Source organism: Garra rufa, chromosome 14 (genome assembly GCF_049309525.1).
Source record: "Garra rufa chromosome 14, GarRuf1.0, whole genome shotgun sequence".
Classification (NCBI taxonomy): Eukaryota; Metazoa; Chordata; class Actinopteri; order Cypriniformes; family Cyprinidae; genus Garra; species Garra rufa.
Genome location: NC_133374.1, coordinates 23,515,542 through 23,535,203, shown reverse-complemented (window position 1 = coordinate 23,535,203; position 19,662 = coordinate 23,515,542). Strand labels below are relative to the sequence as shown.

At 33.9% G+C, this 19,662-nt stretch overlaps 1 protein-coding gene across 5 annotated transcripts in view; it reads right to left on the bottom strand.

The window, feature by feature from the left end:
* The window catches only part of usp2a (ubiquitin specific peptidase 2a), a 39,839-nt gene extending 21,778 nt beyond the window's left edge, over positions 1-18,061 (bottom strand). The window contains exons 1-3 of one of the 5 annotated variants that reach the window (XM_073817551.1): positions 17,866-18,061; positions 13,252-13,343; positions 4,853-5,543 (exon numbers count right to left, since the gene is read on the bottom strand). In XM_073817551.1, coding sequence (XP_073673652.1) covers positions 4,853-5,497 — 645 coding nt within the window. In that variant the 5' untranslated portion in view covers positions 5,498-5,543; positions 13,252-13,343; positions 17,866-18,061. Of the gene's footprint in view, positions 1-4,852; positions 5,544-13,251; positions 13,344-13,727; positions 13,809-17,865 lie in introns of those variants that run through there. The other 4 variants (XM_073817550.1, XM_073817552.1, XM_073817549.1 and 1 more) reach the window with 4 other exon arrangements.
* Positions 18,062-19,662: the final 1,601 nt, after the last annotated feature.

Sequence of the window (19,662 nt, the reverse complement as noted above, 5' to 3'; positions counted from 1 at the left end):
GACTTTAGTCAAGGCAGACACTATTGCATATTGCATTTACACAGATGAAAATGAATCTTTACAATGAATTTAGATTTCTTTCTAGCTATGTCCTATTCATTCCATATTTCACTGACGTTGATTTAATCGTAAAAAAAACCAAAAAAAACTGCTGAGCATGTTAATCCATATTTATATACAAACAGGAAGTTGGGCGACTTGTTATTGAAGTGGCATTTCGGAGAGTGAGACAGATCACCCTGACCCTTCCAGTCTTATGACTAAGTCTATGTACACAGTAAACAGCAAATGAAAACACTTCCTCGACATGCTACGGAACACAACAGGGGTGAAAAGGTAAAGGAAACAGGACGGATTAATGCGTTTCTTGAAATGTGTAATTAGACACTTTGAAGCCAGAGATCCGTCTTGGCTTTCAGCCAAAATACATAATGTGCATCAGGGCACCTCCATAGCTGATTCTTTAAAAAAACAGGTGACCTATTACAGTATGAAATGCAATGTAAACAGCAGTACAAATTTTGGATGCTCTAATAATAAGAGCATGTGATGAGTGAGTGAAATTTAACACTGCGAATCTCAGTTGCTAACATCCACACATAAAACAGGAAAACACCAGAGGGACACTTTGTACTCAGAAGAAGAATTTAGTCTTCACTGGGTTTCCTGGACCTCATGTGAAGAGAATAAGAAGTCCTGAGCTCTCAGTGCCAATAAGCAAGTGCCAAAATAGACCCAAAATAGGAGTTGGTAATATCCAGTAGGTTTGAGCCTCATCAAAACAGACGTGAAACGTTTTCAGGACACAATAAGCTTAAAAAAAGGTGCTTGGGTTAATGTTGTGGAACAGTCTACATACTAACAGACCTGTTATATAAAAAATCTTGGCGCAGTGAGTAAGTAGTAGAAAACGTGACAGGAATTGTTTACTCTCCTGGGCTATGGAAGAGCAAAGTCTCTCTGTTTGAGACAGACTGGCATCATTAATAAAACCGCTGAATGGAAAGAGTCAGACTGTGGCACGGAAAATGTTAATGCTGGCCCAGCCATGCAAAGACTCTTGGTAACACTAACCTACCATCGGCTAGGAAACCGCAAAATAGTTTATTGGTAGTCTGAGACGTGACCAATTGTATACTCGTTGCAGTCTGTGCTCTTCCTCACACTGATTTGGTCAGCAAAAATACTTTGGATAGACCAGAATAAGGACACCGAAATATACACTATGCAAGTACGCAAAAACACTGCAAGTGAGAATCCCGCACTCCTAATGTGTGTTCTTGCATTACTGTGGTGGTAACAAACGTCAGTACTCGTGGGGCTGATAAAGTTACCTTCAAATGCACCTGTGCCACTGCACTGGATGTGTTACTATTTAAATAGCTATAAATGTTAAAGGAGAAGTTTACTTCCAGATAATTTACTTGTGCATCCAAAATGTTCATGTCTTTCTTCCCTCAGTCGAAAAGAAATGAAGGTTTTTGAGGAAAACATTCCAGGACTTTTATCCATATACACTCTTAAAAATAAATGTGCGTTAAAAGGTCCTTCACAGCGATGCCATAGAAGAACCATTTTTGGTTTCACCTTCCAGTCAAAGGTTTTTTGAAGAACCATCTCTTTCTTACTTTTTTATAATATGAAGAACCTCCTTTTCGCCACAAAGAACCTTTTGTGAAACAAAAAAGGTTCTTCAGATGTTAAAGGTTCTTTATGGAACCGTTTAAACAAAAAAGGTTCTTTGGCATTGTTAAGGCACCTTTAATTTTAAGAGTGTAGTGAACTTCAATGGTGGCCAATGAGTTGAAGGTCCAAAATGCAGTTTTAATGCAGCGTCAAAGGGCTATACATGATTCCAGCCAAGAAATAAGGGTCTTATCTACTGAAACAATTGGTCATTTTCTAAGAAAAATACAAATATACATACTTCTGAACCACAAACGCAAGTGTGACATAGGCGGAAGTACCAACTCATTGTTTTTGCAAAGAAAGTCAAAAGGGACGATATCAGACAATTTTGAAATTGGAGGAGAAAATGAGATGGAGTTTTCAGCCTACCCTACCTTTTTGAGCCGATAGACAAAGATGAAGAGCTAACCGCGTGTAACTTTTCCAACATGATTACATAATGTGTGAAGATGCACATTTGCATCGCAGAGCTAGTGCAAGATGAGCATTTATGGTTAAAGTAAATACATTTTTTTTTTTTTAAAGAAAATGGCTAACTGTTTCGCTAGATAAGACCCATATTCCTCGGCAGCATTGAAACTGCAATTTGGACCCTCAACCCATTGATCCCCATTAGAGTCCATTATATGGAGAAAATTCCTGTAATGTTTTCCTTAAAAATCTTAATTTCTTTGCAAAAGACATGAATATCTTGGATGACATCTTGGAAATTTTCTGTAACCAGTTAGTCATTAGTTTAGGGTTGTGCACCATTCAGAACAAAACTGAGAGTGCTTTTTTATTTTAAAAATCAAATTCAATTCCTGAATTGAGGTAGCAAAAATGAACTAGAATTTAAAATCGAATGCAAGGAAACAGAACTTCTTGGAATTTAATTTCTTTGAACTGCAATTTAGTAAAGTCAAGTTCCTGTCATTCTCATTCCTTTACACATCAACTGAAGAAAAAAAAAAACAATTGTAAAAAAAAAAAAAAAAAAAAAACGAATCATAGAAAAAGTGAATTTACACTAATAGCACCCCTTGTGGCGACACTGTAAATGCAGCACTTAAATGCACTGCTTTCCCATATTCTATAATTCACAACAGTAAAAAAAATACTCTGCTCTATTACTACAGGAATAAAACCTCCAGTCTGGCTGTCTTGAACCCTACATAGTGCATATCCAAGTCTTGCATTTGTCCACAGTAGCCTGGTTTTGCCCTGCATAAATGGCCTGGATATCTGCAGCATTAGTGTGATAATTAAATTGAGTTTACAAAAGCACTCAGACTTACACTTGCTGAGCTGATTAGTTTCTGAAATTCTCAGGTGTAAACTAATGTAGTCTAGACTAATCATTTTAAAGTCAGACAGACCTTACTGCTCAGCACTGCTCATTTAGCTTGGGCTCCCTTGTTGAGAAGGAGATTAATTAATGACATAAACAGCAATTAATTTAAAAGAATAGCCACAGACTGTATTCCACAGAGGTTTTTTCTCAACTTCAATAGCAAAGCATAGGATACGTTTAGAATGCCATACTAGCATATTATTTACTTTATAGTATACCTTGTAATGTATGCTGATTATTATATTAAAAAAGTACACTACCAGTCAAATTTTTTTGAACAGTCAGATTTTTCAATGTTTTTTTAAAGAAGTCTTTTCTGCTCACCAAGTCTGCATATGTTTGATCCAAAGCACAGCAAAAACAGTAAACATTTGAATATTTTTATATACTATTTAAAATAACTGTTTTCTATTTATATTTAAAATGTAATTTATTCCTGTGATTTCAAAGCTGAATCATTATTCTAGTTGTATGATCCTTCAGAAATCATTCTAATATTCTGAATTGCTGATAAAAAAAAAAAAAACATTTATTATATTATGTTAAAAATTATTATTATTAATTATTATTACATTTTTTCAGGTTTCTTTGATGAATAGAAAGTTCAGTAGAACAGCATTTATCTGAAATAGAAATCTTTTGTAACATTATAAATGTCTTTATCATCACTTTTGATCAATTTAAAGCATTCTTGCTAAACAGAAGTATTAATTTCTATAATTCCCCCCTTTTGAATGCTTTTGAATGGTATATTGTATAATGTTACAAAAGCTTTTAATTTCAGATAAATGCTGATTGGATCTTTCTATTCATCAAAGAATCCTGGAAAAATGTACTCAGCTGTTTTAAATATTGCTAATAGTAATAATAAAAAATGTAACAGCAAATCAGCATATTAGAATGATTTCTGAAGAATCATGTGACACTGAAGACTGGAGTAATGATGCTGAAAATTTAGCTTTGATCACAGGAATAAATTACATTTTAAAATATATTCAAATAGAAAGCGGTTATTTTAAATAGTAAAAATATTTCACAATATTAATGCTTTTGCTGTATTTTGGATCAAATAGTAATTAGTATTTCATGCTTGATGAGCAGAAGAGACTTTAAAACAATACAAAATCTTACTGTCCAAAAACTTTTCACTGGTTTTGTATTTATATAAATTATTTCTTTATGACCTCTTTATGACTATTAAATAAAAATAATAAAATATAAAAATATTATTTTTCATTTTTGAGTACAAATGTCAAAAATCACAGCTGATATAAAAAAAAAAGAAAGGCCAACTAGAGCACAATGCATCATGGACTGCATGACTTGGGGGCGAAAAATGTAATTAATATAAAAACTGTGATTGTGATAAAAATAGCTCCAGGTTTGCTGTGCTTAATTGTGGGGCTGCAAAATAAAATAATTATAATAAAACAAAATTAAATATTGTAATATTTAAAAAAAAAAAATTCAGGGGGCCGGCAGTTCCATGCTTCACTATTTAATGAATCAAATTGCAGGTACTGATTATTACACAAAGCCATATGTCTCCATCTAGCAGTAGGGTTTTTATGTTAGTATGCTATTATAAATATATGTCCAAATCAATCATTTTATTTGCAAGTTGTGTTCACTAGATATCACAAGAGACACTTGAATGTTACACATTCTTTAGCACAAACTCTCTAAACCGAAGGGCTCTTGTCTAACACTTGAGAAAGGAAAGCGATGCAAATGTAAGGACCGGTGAAAAAGACAAACCTAGCAGAAGTGTGTTATAGTGTTTTAGAAATAATTGGGTAATGCTCAACAAAAAAACATGAATGCTCTTACCAAGGATTCTCTGACTGGTGAGGTGGAGCGACAGCTAGAGGAGAATCGGCTGCTGCTGCTCCTCAGGCCGTCCTGCGTGGAGCTCCGCGAGAGGCCGTAGCTGGATCGAGCGCTACCGTAGGAGTCAGATACGTCAGTGCCTCGGCTATGGTAGGACTGCTTCAGGCCACTGCCGCTGGACGTGTCACTCAGGCCCAGAGCTGACAGATCGTGCGTCAAATCGCTCTGACTCACCGACTTCCTGCGACTGAGAGAGATGCTGGAGGACACAGGTGAGGAGGAGAGGTAGCTGGAGGTGGCCGGAGAGTAGCTGTAGCTGCTGTATCCTGAGCCTCCATTGAGGCCCGAGCCATAGCCCTTTGCCGGTGTGCGGCTCAGGCTCTCGCTGCGCCGGCTGCCCAGCAAATCGGTGCGAGGGATAGGCCGTCCCCGGTCCGGCTCAGACGAGGAGCTGTAGTTGCGGGAGCGGCTGGCGCTTGAGCTCAGGTAGCTTGAGGAGGAGTAGCCTGAGGAGGAGCTCTTATAGGGCAGCTTGTCCCGCTCGTAGGAGCCCAGTGACGGGGTCAGGGAGGAGCCATATGAGCTGTAGTGACTGGTATAAGAAGAGCCGGTATAGCGCTTCGCCGTAGAGGACACACGAGACATGCTGGGAGCTCAGCTGGACGTGAGGCGATTTCAGGCTGCATGGACTCTGTGAACGAAAGGAGAAAATGTGTGGCATTCAGTGATATTGAAATTCTGTCCAATACAGATAAACCAATGCTAAAGTCAGCACGAAATGTAAATCTGTTTATTAATTGTATGTTGTTGATCACACTGTGAACAATTCATCCATGGATGTTTAATTTTTTGTGACCTTGTAGTTTTTAAACAAAATGTCGCTAGTGATGTATGCCTGATTTTTCCAGTCATTTCATCCACTTAAACCCCGCCCCTTTTTTACAAATGAGTGCAAGCTTGCCTCCATCCAATCAACAACCGGTAGATTGAACCTGCCCAGCATATATATTTCTTTTTAATAATCCATTTTACTCGGATACGTGTACAGATGATCTGTCATCTACTTCTGTTACATTGTGAATTTAATGTAAAATACTAAACTAAAATAACTTTTGAATAATATAAGTGAATTTAGGCATCACATCATTATAACGCCTCAATATTATATATGAGTACATGAAACCATGAACTCAATCTTTAGAACTGCTCTTTATGAGCATTTTACAGTTTCTTTTGAGAAAAACTATCCATTTAATTTGAAGAAACTGTGACAGATTACTTAATGTAATACTACTACTAATAAAATTATTAAAACATTTTTAAGAAATATTTACAAGAAAAATTATTTAGAAAAAAATGTAAATACAAAAGCATTTTACAGTATTTCTGAAAATAATAATAATTCATTATTATTATTTTCTGAATAATAAAATAAATCATTATTTTAAAAAAATATTAATTTAGAGACGCTTTAGATTATTAAAATTTAATGAGACTGTTAAAATGGAATCCTGTATTAATTAATGGAAAACAGACTTTGGTAAAAATTTCAAGATTTCAATAACATTATTTTTATTTATTTATTTATTTTTTTACCATCTAGTCTAGAAAAACTAAATCAGAAATAAATGGAATCCAGATAAATTAAAACAGAATTTGGAAAACAATGAAATGATAAAAAGATAAAAACAAAAAAATATTTCATAGGGCCCTAAATATAGTACGATATATAATAGAATATGGAGCTCATATTCACGAAAAAAAAAAAAAAAAAAAAAATTCAGAGACCCAAACTGAGCAAAAAATATAAATGCAGTTATTCATATTTATATATCCATAACGTAATATGCAATTCTGATAGTATGTAGTAGATTGTGAGCAACAGGTTTTTATGGCAAGTCAAGTTTTCATCATGTTGATAATTTAGAGGCCTTGGAAATTTGCGTATCAATATAATATAGTAGGCTCTACAGTTAAGTGAGCATTTACATCTAAATTCTGATGTATAAAACAATTAAATATCCAATAATACAGAGTAAAAAAAATGTCAGCTGATATATCATAATATCAGCTGATAACCAACATGGTACAGCATGGATATTGTGGATGGATATTGTATAAATATAAGTTATTTTTATGTGCATTCTATGTGAAAGTGAGAAAACACTCAAAATGGCCCCATCTGACATCTACACTGACTGAAAATATAAATACAAAACACAGTAATTCTGAAAAAGCATATATATAAATTATACATAATTTATTTTTTATAAAATCAATTCATTAAAGATGCTTTTGATTAGTGAAATTGAATGAAACCTTTAAAATGGAATCCAGAAAATGAATGGAAAACAGAATCTGGCAAAAATAAAACTGAATGAGAAAAAAAAAACTTATAGGGCTTTTAATAATTTGCTAATAATAAGTTTCATGATTTCAATTAATTACACATGGTTTTTGATTACTATATTTTTTAAATTTATCCATTAAAACAGAGTCTAGAAGAATTACAATGAAAAAAAAAAAAAGGATTTTGGAAAAAATAAAATTGATTTCATAGGGCCCTACATATAGTACGATATATAATAGTAGAATATGGAACTTAATTTTATTCAGAGGCCCAAAATGAGCAAAACATTTGGTGTAGCTGCTGATATTTATGTCCAAAAAGTAATATGCAATTCTAACAGCATGTAGTAAATCGTGAGCAACAGGTTTTTCATCAAGTTTTCATAATTTTATCAATTTTTTTCATCAGAAATGTGTTTCATATATGATACAGTAGCGTCTCTATGATTAAGTGAATGTTTACTTATTTATTTAAATGTATAAAACAATTAATAAACAATTAAATATCCAATAACAGCCAATACAGGTGAAAAAAACCCATTGGTACAGATTGGATTGTGGATGGACATTGTATAAATATTTATTAATATATATTTTATGTGCACTCTATGTGAAGGTGAGAAAAGTTTCAAAGTGGCCCTATCTGACATCTACACTGCCTGATTAGATGTTAATCATTTTAGCTCATATCTTATACAAACTCCCAAATTCCTCAAAATCCCACACATGAAGGTCAGCGGTTTCATTACGTGTATTTCAGCCTTAGGGAAAGAGTGTCTCTCTTCAGTTGGGCAATTTCAGTCAAAATGGTAGGGTACAAACACTACCTGTTATGAATTTTGAATGACGCTATGTCATGCCCTGAGGTCTCTTGTGTTCTGTGCGCTTGATCCTGAAAACATATTCGATGAGTAGCAGCATGTGACTCTTGTCCAAACACAGCACACACACTGCGAGGTGCGTATTACGCAACCTGCTAGCACGGGATCCTGAATGAAGCTGGTGAACAAAATGAGCGCCATTGTTTTCAGAGGGGCCCGGATCGGTGGTACGGCCCGAGTGCAGCACTGAGGACCCCGCTGTTTGAATGAAACGAGAGAGCCCCCAAAGCCGGGCCGTGTGTTAAAGCTGCACAGTTTGTTCTTGCGGAGAGACGGGCTCTTGTTCACAAGGCAGTGCAGCGTCTGAATAAATAAAAGTATCTGGTGTTGTTGATCCGTGTTGGGTTCAGTGTGATGGCTCTTATTTCTTTAATCTGTCTCTCTGCGCACTCTCTCTCTCTCTCTCCCTCTCTGAGTGCAGCGTTCACAGATGCATCAATAATTTAACACGTAGATCTAGGGTAGGCTGCACGCTGGAGGCAGTCCAAAGCACATGGCAGGCCGACGCTAACATGCTTTCACCAGACGAGAACTCTGAAGACAGTTGTCCACTGCTTTCACATTGTGTTCCCTCTCTTTGCCCACAATAACAACAGCCAGAAGAACCCTACCATATTGGTATTGAGAAACCTCCTTAATATTCGCTGTAATACCACAAAAAATAGTCTAAAAATAGAGGTATAGAAGACATTTAGTTAGTGTTGCACTTCATTAATAGATGAGGTGGAAACTGATTAACAATCAAAGAAATGCAGGCTTGGCAAGCTCAACTGAGGCAATGTTTTGACCAACTTGGCAACCACTTACCTACACTCTTAAAAATAAAGGTGCTTCATGATGCCAAAGAAGAACCTTTTTTTGTCTAAATGGTTCCATAAAGAAACTTTAACATCCGAAGAACCTTTCTGTTTCACAAAAGGTTCTTTGTGGCAAAAGAAGGTTCTTCAATTTATAAAAAGGTCAGAAAGAGATCTTTTAAGAACCTTTGACTGAATGGTTCTTAGCAAAAATGGTCCTTCTATGGCATTGCTGTGAAGAACCTTTAAGCACCTTTGTTTTTAAGAGTGTATGAGCTTACTTTCTATTTATTACTCCATATATATATATATATATATATATATATATATATATATATATATATATATATAATACTTTTAATTAATTAAATCATATTAAATATGATATTTAAATTGCATTTACAAGTAAGAATTTTGTGAATAAGGATGAGAAGATCACAAAAACGTTTTTTTTTTTTGTTACTTCAGGATCATTACAAATCTCAAACAAAAATGTGAAGTTTATAGGAATTTAACATATTATACAATATCATTTAAAAAAAACTAGGGGTCAGTAAGATTTATATAAAGAGAATTTGGCAAAAAATAAAACAGAATGAGGAAAAAAATAAAACATATTTCATAGAGCTCTTCATAATTCGCTGTTAAATGGTGTAAGTTTCATGATTTCAATTAATTACACATGGTTTTTGATTAATTTTTTTTTTATTTGTGACCCTGGACCACAAAACCAGTCTTAAGTCGCTGGGGTATATTTGTAGCAATAGCCAAAATTACTTTGTATTTGGGTCAAAATTATTGATTTTTCTTTTATGCCAAAAATCATTAGGAAATTATATAAAAATCATGTTTCATGATGATTTTTTTGTAAAATACCTACTGTAAATATATCAAAATGTAATTATATGAATTGTTAAGAACTTAATTTGAACAACTTTAAAGGTGATTTTCTCAGTATTTTGATTTTTTTGAACCCTCAGATTCCAGATTTTCAAATAGACGAATCTCGGCCAAATATTGTCCTATCCTAACAAACCATACATCAATAGAAAGCTTATTTATTGAACTTTCATATGATGTATACATCTCAGTTTTGTAAAATTTAACCTTATGACTGGTTTTGTGGTCCAGGGTCACATTTATCTATTAAAACTCTAGAAGTCTAGAAGACTTAAAACTATTAAAACTGATTTCATATGGCCCTACAAATAGTACAATATATAATCTAATATGCTGATTTATTACTTTTAGAAAACTTTTATTTGGAACCTGTGATACTTTTTCAGGATTCTTTGATGAATAAAAAGTTAAAAGAACAGCATTTATTCAAAATAGAAATCTTTTCTAACAATAAGTCTTTGCTCTCACTTTTTATCAATTTTACACATCCTTACTGAGTAAAAGTATTTATTTATTTAAAAAATAAAAAATAAATAATAATAATAAAAATGTACTTTCCCCAAACTTTTGAACGGTAGTGTATATGAAAGATTTCAATTTTAGATAAATGCTGTTCTTTTTAACTTTTTATTCATCAAAGAATCCTGAAAAAAATATCACAGGTTCCAAAAAATTTTAAGCAGCACAACTGTTTTGAACACTGAAAATAAATTAGCATATTAGAATGATTTCTGAAGGATCATGTGACACTGAAAACTGAGTAATGATGTTGAAAATTCAGCTTTGATCATATAAATAAATTAGATTCTAAAGTATATTACAATAGAAAAACTTTATTTTTTTTTAGAAAAACTCTGAATAGAGTTTTTTTCTGTATTTTTGATCAAATAAACGCAGGCTTGATTAGCATCATCATTACATTGCTAATATAACTGTTTTCTATTTTAATATTTTTAAAATGTAATTTATTTCTGTGATGGCAAAGCCGAATTTTCAGCATCATTACTCCAGTCTTCAGTGTCACATGATCCTTCAGAAAACAATTTAATATGGTGATTTACTGTTCAAGATACATTTATTTTAAGATTTTTTTAAAGAGAAAGTTCAAAAGAACAGCATTTATCTGTCTTTACTCCCACTTTTGATCAATTTCAAACACCCTTGCTAAATAAAAGTTTTTTTTTTGAAAGTTTTTGAACAAAATTCTGTTACTCAATAAATATAAATACACTTAATCTATTGAGCTTAATCATTAAAGCAGGCTCTATTGTCTCAATTCATCTTCTCCAAAAAATATTAGCAATTAATGACTAATAATTCTAAAAAAAAATTTTTTTTTAAACAGAATTAAACTTTTTAGTAGAGTGAGATTGGACTTCGTACTTTTTTATAATGATATTACAATCCTAACATTTTTATTAGATGATTGGTTCAGCATGAATGATGTCAATGGGGGTTTAGTCAATGGTCAGGGTCTAAGCTGTGGGAGAATCTCTGACTGTGAGCGTGTGACAGGTGGGGACTTGTCAAAGCTGACGTGGTTCAGCCCCGTGATGCCTGACAGACATCCACACTTGCATTCATGCTGATAGACGTGCTGTCATTACGTGCACACCACCACTGCTCCTTAACATTCACATTTAACACGTCACACCACCTACTTTTAGCTCTTTAACATTTGGAAAGCTATGAAAGCCGGTTTCCACCTCAGAGTAAAAAAAATAAAAAGATGACTGTGACTTTATTTCTAACAGTTATGACACTGCCATTCCAAAGTTTGGGATCAGTAAGATTTTTTTAAAGAAGTTTGTTATGCTCATCAAGGTTGCGCTTATTTAATCAAAAATAGAGAAAAACAATATATATAATATTGTGAAATAATATTACGATGTAAAAGGAGGATTTTCTATTTCAGTATACATTAAAATCTAATTTATTTCTATGATCATAGCTGAATTTTCAGCATCATCATTCATACTCCAAAATTCATTGATCTTTCAGAAAAAAATATGCTGATTTATTATCAATGTTAGAAACAGTTGTGCTGCTTAATATTTAATTGGAACCTGTGATACTTCTTTCAGGATGAATTTCTTTGATGAATAAAGTTAAAAAGAACAGCATGTATTTAAAACAGAATTTTTCTCTAACAATATACACTGCCGTTCAAAAGTTTGGGGTCAGTAAATGTTTATTCTTTCTTTTTTTGAAGGAAATTAATACTTGTATACACCACGGATGTGTTAAATTGATCAAAAGTGATAGCAAAGGCTTACATTGTTAAAAAAGATTTATATTTTGAATAAATGCTGTTCTTTTTAACTGTTTATTCATCAAAGAATCTTGAAAAAAGTACAACCGTTGGCAACATTGATAATTCTAATAATAAATCAGCATATTAGAGTGATTTCTGAAGGATCATGTGACACTTAGGACTGGAGTAATGTTGCTGAAAATTCAGCTTTGCGTCACAGGAATAAATTATATTTTAAAGTATATTAAAAAAGAAACCACTATTTTATATTGTAATTTTGCAATATTACAGTTTTTTTCAGTATTTTTAATCAAATAAATGCAGCCTTGATGAGAATGAGAGACTTTAAAAAACATTCCAAGTCTTACTGATCCCAAACTTTTGAACGGCAGTGTAGTATCTTACAATGTGACTTCAAAGCCTCTCAAAAATCACAAAGAGCTTCAAAAGGTTAATAAAAATATCCTGAAAACAGTTTTGCTGTGATACGTGTTGTATAATCAGAACTGGTCTCCAGGAAGCCACCCTGATAAAGCATCAAAACACTGTACCGTCCTAAAAAATCTGAAACTCGTGCAGGTGTTTGTGTTAGCAACACAAACAATATGCTGAAGACTTGAGGCAAAGTCTTGGGTACAGCTATATTTACCCTGAAATGTGAGCAGATAAGAGCTCAGTGGCCAAACTGACGCCTCAACCCCCCCGCCTCCTATGACCAAAAGCAATCTGGCAAGACTCGCCTCTCAACAACACTCAGTCTGCCAAACCAAACTCAAAATCAACCTTTTCTATCCGCAGCGAATCACACTTGCACTGGTCTGGAATGAATTTTCAAAGCTTAATAACTCTGTAAAGACAACATTAGAGGTACCAGGTCATTCCAGGTTTTTAAATCATTTACAGTGAGTGTAGACAACCTGAATAAGGAATGTGGAACACAGATGTTGTAACAGACTGACATTAGGGCCACTGTCTATGAAAAGGAGACAACGGGGATTAATGTGAGCAACTAAAATTGCAAATCAGGTGTATAGACGCACAAAACCCCCTTTGGTGTTTTTTAATTTCAACAGATGAACCCACTGTACTGGATTAACACAGCCTAAAAATCTCCAGAGACAAACTGCAACCCTGTATGCTGTTTGTAAGCGCCACGGCTCTCTCTCGGTATCATGTGTGCAAAGTGCGCTAGCAGGTGGGTGTTAGGTTCAGGGGTACCTACTGTAAGTAGAGCCGTTCTCGGTTCTAGCGAACGGAAAACCAGAGGTGGCGGTTCATTATACCTCACAAACACCGTTCACTGCTCAAACCTAAAAAGACAAGAAAAAATACAGAAGATGGTTTAGGAATATTTGGTTGTATACAGCTTAACTTAAATAATACAGACATAATACGGCCTATATAAAGTCTATTAGACATAAGAAATATAAAAGCATACATATGATCACTCAGTCAGTAACAAAGAGGTATATGAGAGCATCTTTTATGTTTAGTATTCCCAGGCATCAGTTTAAATGTCAGACTTCCATTACAATCCAGACCCTGGTTACGGCGAAACGGCTAACAATAGAGAACATAACAACTGATGACTTGAGAATGTCGCGCGCTCTCCCCACAGACCTCACAGTGTTGGATAGGAGTCAAAGCAGCTTAAAGTTAAAGAAAAGAGCGAGTCAATTAGAGAAGAGGCTCACCAGTAGCATTTTCCATGGACAGGGTGTTGCTTTGGAGGCTGTAGCCACAGTGTGAGAGGACTAGGGAAGGATTGCATGAGCAGAGTGATCCAGAATGCTAGAGATCATATTACTGGGCTGGTAAATATAGCTATTGCCTATGACCTCCCTGGGTCATTCAACACTCCTGCATTCCAATTTGTACTTAAAGGAAGCGCATTAAGACTTTTTATGGGCAGGACTGGGTTTATAATAAGATTATAAATAATTATTTACAGTTAAAATATACTAAAATAAATATATAAAATATTTTAATTATTTTTTAAGAATTATTTGTATTTTTACAGTTTTTTTAGTCCCCATGAAATCAAAATTGAAGTTTTATGGCTTTTAGTATGAATATGTTAGCCTTAAGGCTCGGGGTGGGACGATACAGGTAACTCACGATTCAATTCTGTGGCAATATGTGGCCCACGATAATGATAATATCACGATTCGTGATATCTACGATATTCAATATATTGGAAGAAATTTCACCAACGATATATCACGATATATGTGACTGAAAAAGAAAAAAATACCCATAATGAGGAAATCTTATGCATTTATTAATGCCAACATTTCCAACATTGTGCAAAGAAATATGCATTTGGATAATAACTCACTGCCTCCTGGTCTTAAATGTAAACACTGTACAGCTAGACAGATAAAAGTGCATGAACATTAAAAAACAACATGAACATTAATTAACGTGTAAACCATGATACTGAAATGTCAGTAGTAAGTTACTGTAAAGTGCTTTATGTTAACGAGGTGCATTTGCAGATTCGTAGTGTCTCCACACTTTAGAGTGGAAACTAGCGGGTGGGTCTTTGATTTGTTTTTCATTATTTTCCGCCATTCTTCTCACTTCTCTTTTTTCTGCGCTTCTTCTCTGTTGTTGTTAGTTAACTTGTGTTCTTCACTGGCTGCTGCTTCCGCCACTTTACCCCTATTTACTCGAATAGCGCCCCCGCAAACAGAATGGTAGATATTGGGTAGTGACAGTGACACTGACAACGGGTAAATTAATCATTTTGTGTTGTGATAAAATATCGATATTGGCCGTTAGTGTATCGATTATTTATTGCGACAGAGAGCACAACAATATATTGCAATATCGATTTTTTTCCCACCCCTACTTAAGGCTATCTATAAGTTAGTGTGTTTCAAAACAATGACAAAATTTGCATTTACAAGATATTAGCATTCATAACTTACAGTCTCTAACTTTCGTCAATATGAATCAACGATTTTGATGAAATCACCCTGCACATTCAATCAAACTTTCTGTCTAGAATCCGAAATGTCCCGCCCCCTACATTATAAACAGACGCTGAAGCTGCAGCTGAAATTGGTCACTTGTTTACAGAATTAGTATTTTCTGTCTGGTGAATGGCATGTAGTGAAGTATATAGGGGATTGGGAACAATTCAGACAGTATAAATATGCTTTTCATTGTGGCGAAAAAAGTATGGTTTCGTACAGAATTTGCTCTGGTCCAGAGAAACGGTAGTACGGAGCGGATCATATGCGGCGCAAACCATAAAACATATCCCATTTGAATTCTACACAGAATTATATATTTTATAGCGATATGGATGAGATTGTAGCTGTCATACGCTATCAAATGAGGCTTTACTGAGCTCAACGGCTTTGGTCAAAGCTGTGATATAAACAAAGCGCTATTGGCTATTAAAAAAGGGGGCGGGACAGCTTGATATGTCCCGTCCTGTTTTTCTGTTTCAGTTTTAAAGCACTTCGGAGGATGATTTTATAATGAAATATATTTATATATTTATATAAAATAATTAAATATAACATTTTATATAAAACATATGGTATGCTATATTTATGTATGTATTTTTTAAATATTTTATTTATGTAGTTATATTAAATTAACCTTTTGTAACAGATTGATATTAGGGATACTGTCTACAAAAAGAAGACAATGAAATTAAAAACTCTTGGATTAACATGCAAAATTAAAATGGCAAATCAGGTGTATAGACACTTAAAACTGGTGGTCAAAAGATGAACCCATTAATTTTGGATTAAAAAATCTCTACAGACAAATTGCATTTTTTTTTTTTTTTTTATTGATCCTATATGTGACCCTGGACCACAATACCAGTCTTAAGTAGCATGAGTCTTAAAAATCATTAGGATATTAAGTAAAGACCATGTCCAATTAAGATATTTTGTAAATTTCCTACTGTAAATATTTTAAAACTTAATGTTTGATTAGTAATATGCACTGCTAAGAACTTCATTTGGACAACTTTAATGGCAATTTTCTCAATATTTAGATTTTTTTGCATCCTCAGATTTTCAAATAGTCGTATCTCGGCCAAATATTGTCCTATCCTAACAAACCACATCAATGAAAAGCTTATTTATTTTGCTTTTTAGATGACGTATGAATCTCAATTTTAAAAAATTTCATGGTCCAGGGTCACATATATATTATATAATTGAACATTTTATATTTGCATAAAAATGATTATATATGCAATATATTTAAGAATTCAAATATTCAATTAAGAAGCTACTTCTTAAAATATCTTAATACTTCAGTTAGGTAGAGCACTGGTAATTATGTAGGCTAATACGATTTTTTTTTTCTCAAGATGTCTGTGGCGTGTTTAGCTGGTCTTAAAGGGATAGTTCACTCAAAAATGACAATTCTGTCATTAATTACCCACCCTCATGTCGTTCCAAACCCATAAGACCTTCGTTCATCTTCGGAACACAAATTAAGATATTTTTGATGAAATCCGAGAGCTTTCTGACCCAGCATACACAACCGAAATGTTTTATGGTCCAGAAAAGTAGTAAGAACATTGTTGAAATAGTCAATTAGACAGACTTTATTCAACAACTTCTTCTCTTCCGTGTCAGTCAGTTGCATTGGTGTCTATGCAGGGTCAGACAGCTCTTGGATGTTCTGAAAATGAACGATGATCTTGCGGTTTTGATACGACCTGAGGATGAGTAATTCATGACAGAATTTCATTTCTGGGTGAACTAAACGTACTATAACTACATAATGAAGATCAATAAAAGCCAGTCAGGATAAATATAGGAGGGTAACTGTTCAGTAATCATAGGAGAGTTAATAATTTAGTAATTATGGGAGGTTGTAACTTACATAAGTAACCACCCACACCCACATGACATACTGTAATACTATTAAAACAAACATATTTAAGTGCGATACCTTATGTAACAACAAATTAATTATTATGCAGGATATCTTGAAAGTTTTACGAAAAAAAAAAAAAAATAACTGCTGAGATTTTTGTCAGATTGTAGTCAGAGGTGGGTTTAATAGGAGAGACTGGGGTGTTATAATATTCACTGACGAGTTGTAACAATATTTAAGGATTTATAATCTCATAATTGTGGCAAATGCCAGAATATTAAACAAAATATGTCCCATTTTGTTTAATCTCATGATTTCACGTCTGTGTTTTTGTTGATTACAACTAATCCTGATGGTGTTGAGTGTTTTAACAACACCGCATGACACTAATTTACACATTTTATGAATAAGTAGTATTTTTAGTAGTAGTAGTACTTTAATTAGAAGCAAACTAATAAGAGAAAATAAAGGTTTAAAACAACGCCAACTAAAAAAGAAGACGGGTAACCAAATTTTACACACTGCCCAGTCTCCCGTACTTCAACAGCGTGTCACGTGATCAAGTGCGCGCTGATGGCTGCAGTGTACAGCGCTACATCACTAAACTTCACCAAGTACTAGATAAACACAGCATAACCCTAACACTTCGAATAAATGTCAAGTTTATATTAATATTATCTTTAAAAAAGACAAAGACTGCGCCAGACTGACGTACATATTTATTTAAAACAATAAGACATTGTATTTATATGAATACGTTCAATCTGCAAGACTCGGTTTGAAGATTTAAATACCTAACTCGCAATTTACCGCTGCAGAAGAGTGTAATTTCATACATTTATACGCAAGACAAGTCACCGGCTGGTGTTATGTAATTAGTGAAACGTCTGGAAGCTTCCAAATCGGGCTAGTAAATTAGTGGGAACGGCGAAGCAAGAATGTGCAGTGCGAGCGAGCATTCATAGCATTACTCACCGGAGTGAGCGAGACCATCCTCCTCTCCCCTGCCCGCTCCTTTAAGGAAGAGCCCACCGCACGTAAGACCTCCACGCAAGCCACTTTGAACTCCTGCAGCCGATACACAATAGTTCACTGGTGTTCTTCAAAAGAGTATAAATGAAAACAGAGGCATTTTTTGGTTGTTTCTGTCCTTGTGATATTCCAAGCTCTTCTTGACTTCTAGTCAAAAAACGGTCGCTCACTTTAACGGTGACGTCGGCGAGCGTTTCTTTCATCGGATTGGTTAATCCTGCTCTCGAACGTCAGCACAATGCCACCGCCCACACCGTCACCCTGGCGACGGGAATAAACACTTTTGAGATCAGTAGCAGTGCTTGATGCGTTTTAAAGGGAGAGTTCATACAAACAATAAATAAATAAATTGTGTATTATTTACTCACCCTCATGTTGCTCCAAACCTGTATAACTTTCTTTCTCACGTGGAACACAAACGGCAATATTAGGCAGAGTGATATACACACGCTATATTGCCAAAAGTATTGGCACACTCCCTTCTAATGAACTTGTTTGAGTACTTTAGTCATTTCCATGAGTACAAATCTTAATGTTTAAGCATATAATGATATTTTAGGCAATTTTGTGCTTCTAATTTTATAGCAACAGTTTGGACAAGACCCTTTTCTATTCTAACATGACAATGCCTCTGTGCATAAGGCAAAGTTTTAGAAGAATTTATTAAGTTAAAAGAACCTGACTGGTGTATATTGTATATTATTATTTTAAAAGAATGCTAAACAGAAATAAGACAGAGTGTGGCTTCAAAAAGAAAATTACATTAAACATATTTAGGGAAAAAATGAATGGTGATGATGAGAGCACTATTGTTGTCAATTTTTTTTTTAATTTAAGTAATTCAATTAATTAAAATAAAAATAAGGCTAAATATACACTGCCGGTCAAAATTTTGGGATCAGTAAGATTTTAAAAGTTTTTTAAAGAGTTCTTGTTTGCTCATCAAGGCTGCATTTACTAGATTAATAATACAATAAAAACAGTAATATTGTGAAACATTATTTCAATTTAAAAATAATGGTTTTCTATTTTAATAGTATTTTAAAACTATTAATTTCTTTCTTAAAAAAATTACTGATCTTCACTTTTTTCTGGATTTTTGATCAAATACAGTTGAAGTCAAAAGTTTACATACACCTGAGGACAACTGAGAGACTCATTTGCAACTATTACAGAAAGTTCAAATGCTCACTGATGCTTCAGAAGAAAATGCGATGCATTAAGAGCTGGGGGTGAAAACTTTTTGAATTTGAAGATCAGGGAAAATTTAACTTATTTTGTCTTCTTTTAAAGGGCAGTACTAAAAAAAAAAAAAGATATTTAGGCAAAATAAGAAAAATGTACACATCTTCATTCTGTTTGAAAATGTTTACCCCTGACTCTTAATGCATTGTGTTTCCTTTTGGAGCATCAGTGAGCTTTTGAACCTTCTGTAATAGTTGGATATAAGTCCCTCAGTTGTCCTTAGTGTGAAAAGATAGATCTCAAAATCATACAGTCATTTTTAGAAAGGGTTCAAAATACACAAAAATGCTGAAAAACCAAAGAATTTGTGGGACTTGAAGGATTTTTCTGAAGAAAAGTGGCCAGTTTAACTGTTTAGGACAAACAAGGGTCTCATGAACAACTATCACTAAAAACAAAAACAAAAAGCTGTGGATCATTCCGGTAACAATGATTAAGAATATGTATTAAGAAATGTATGTAAACTTTTGAACAGGGTCATTTTTATAAATTCAA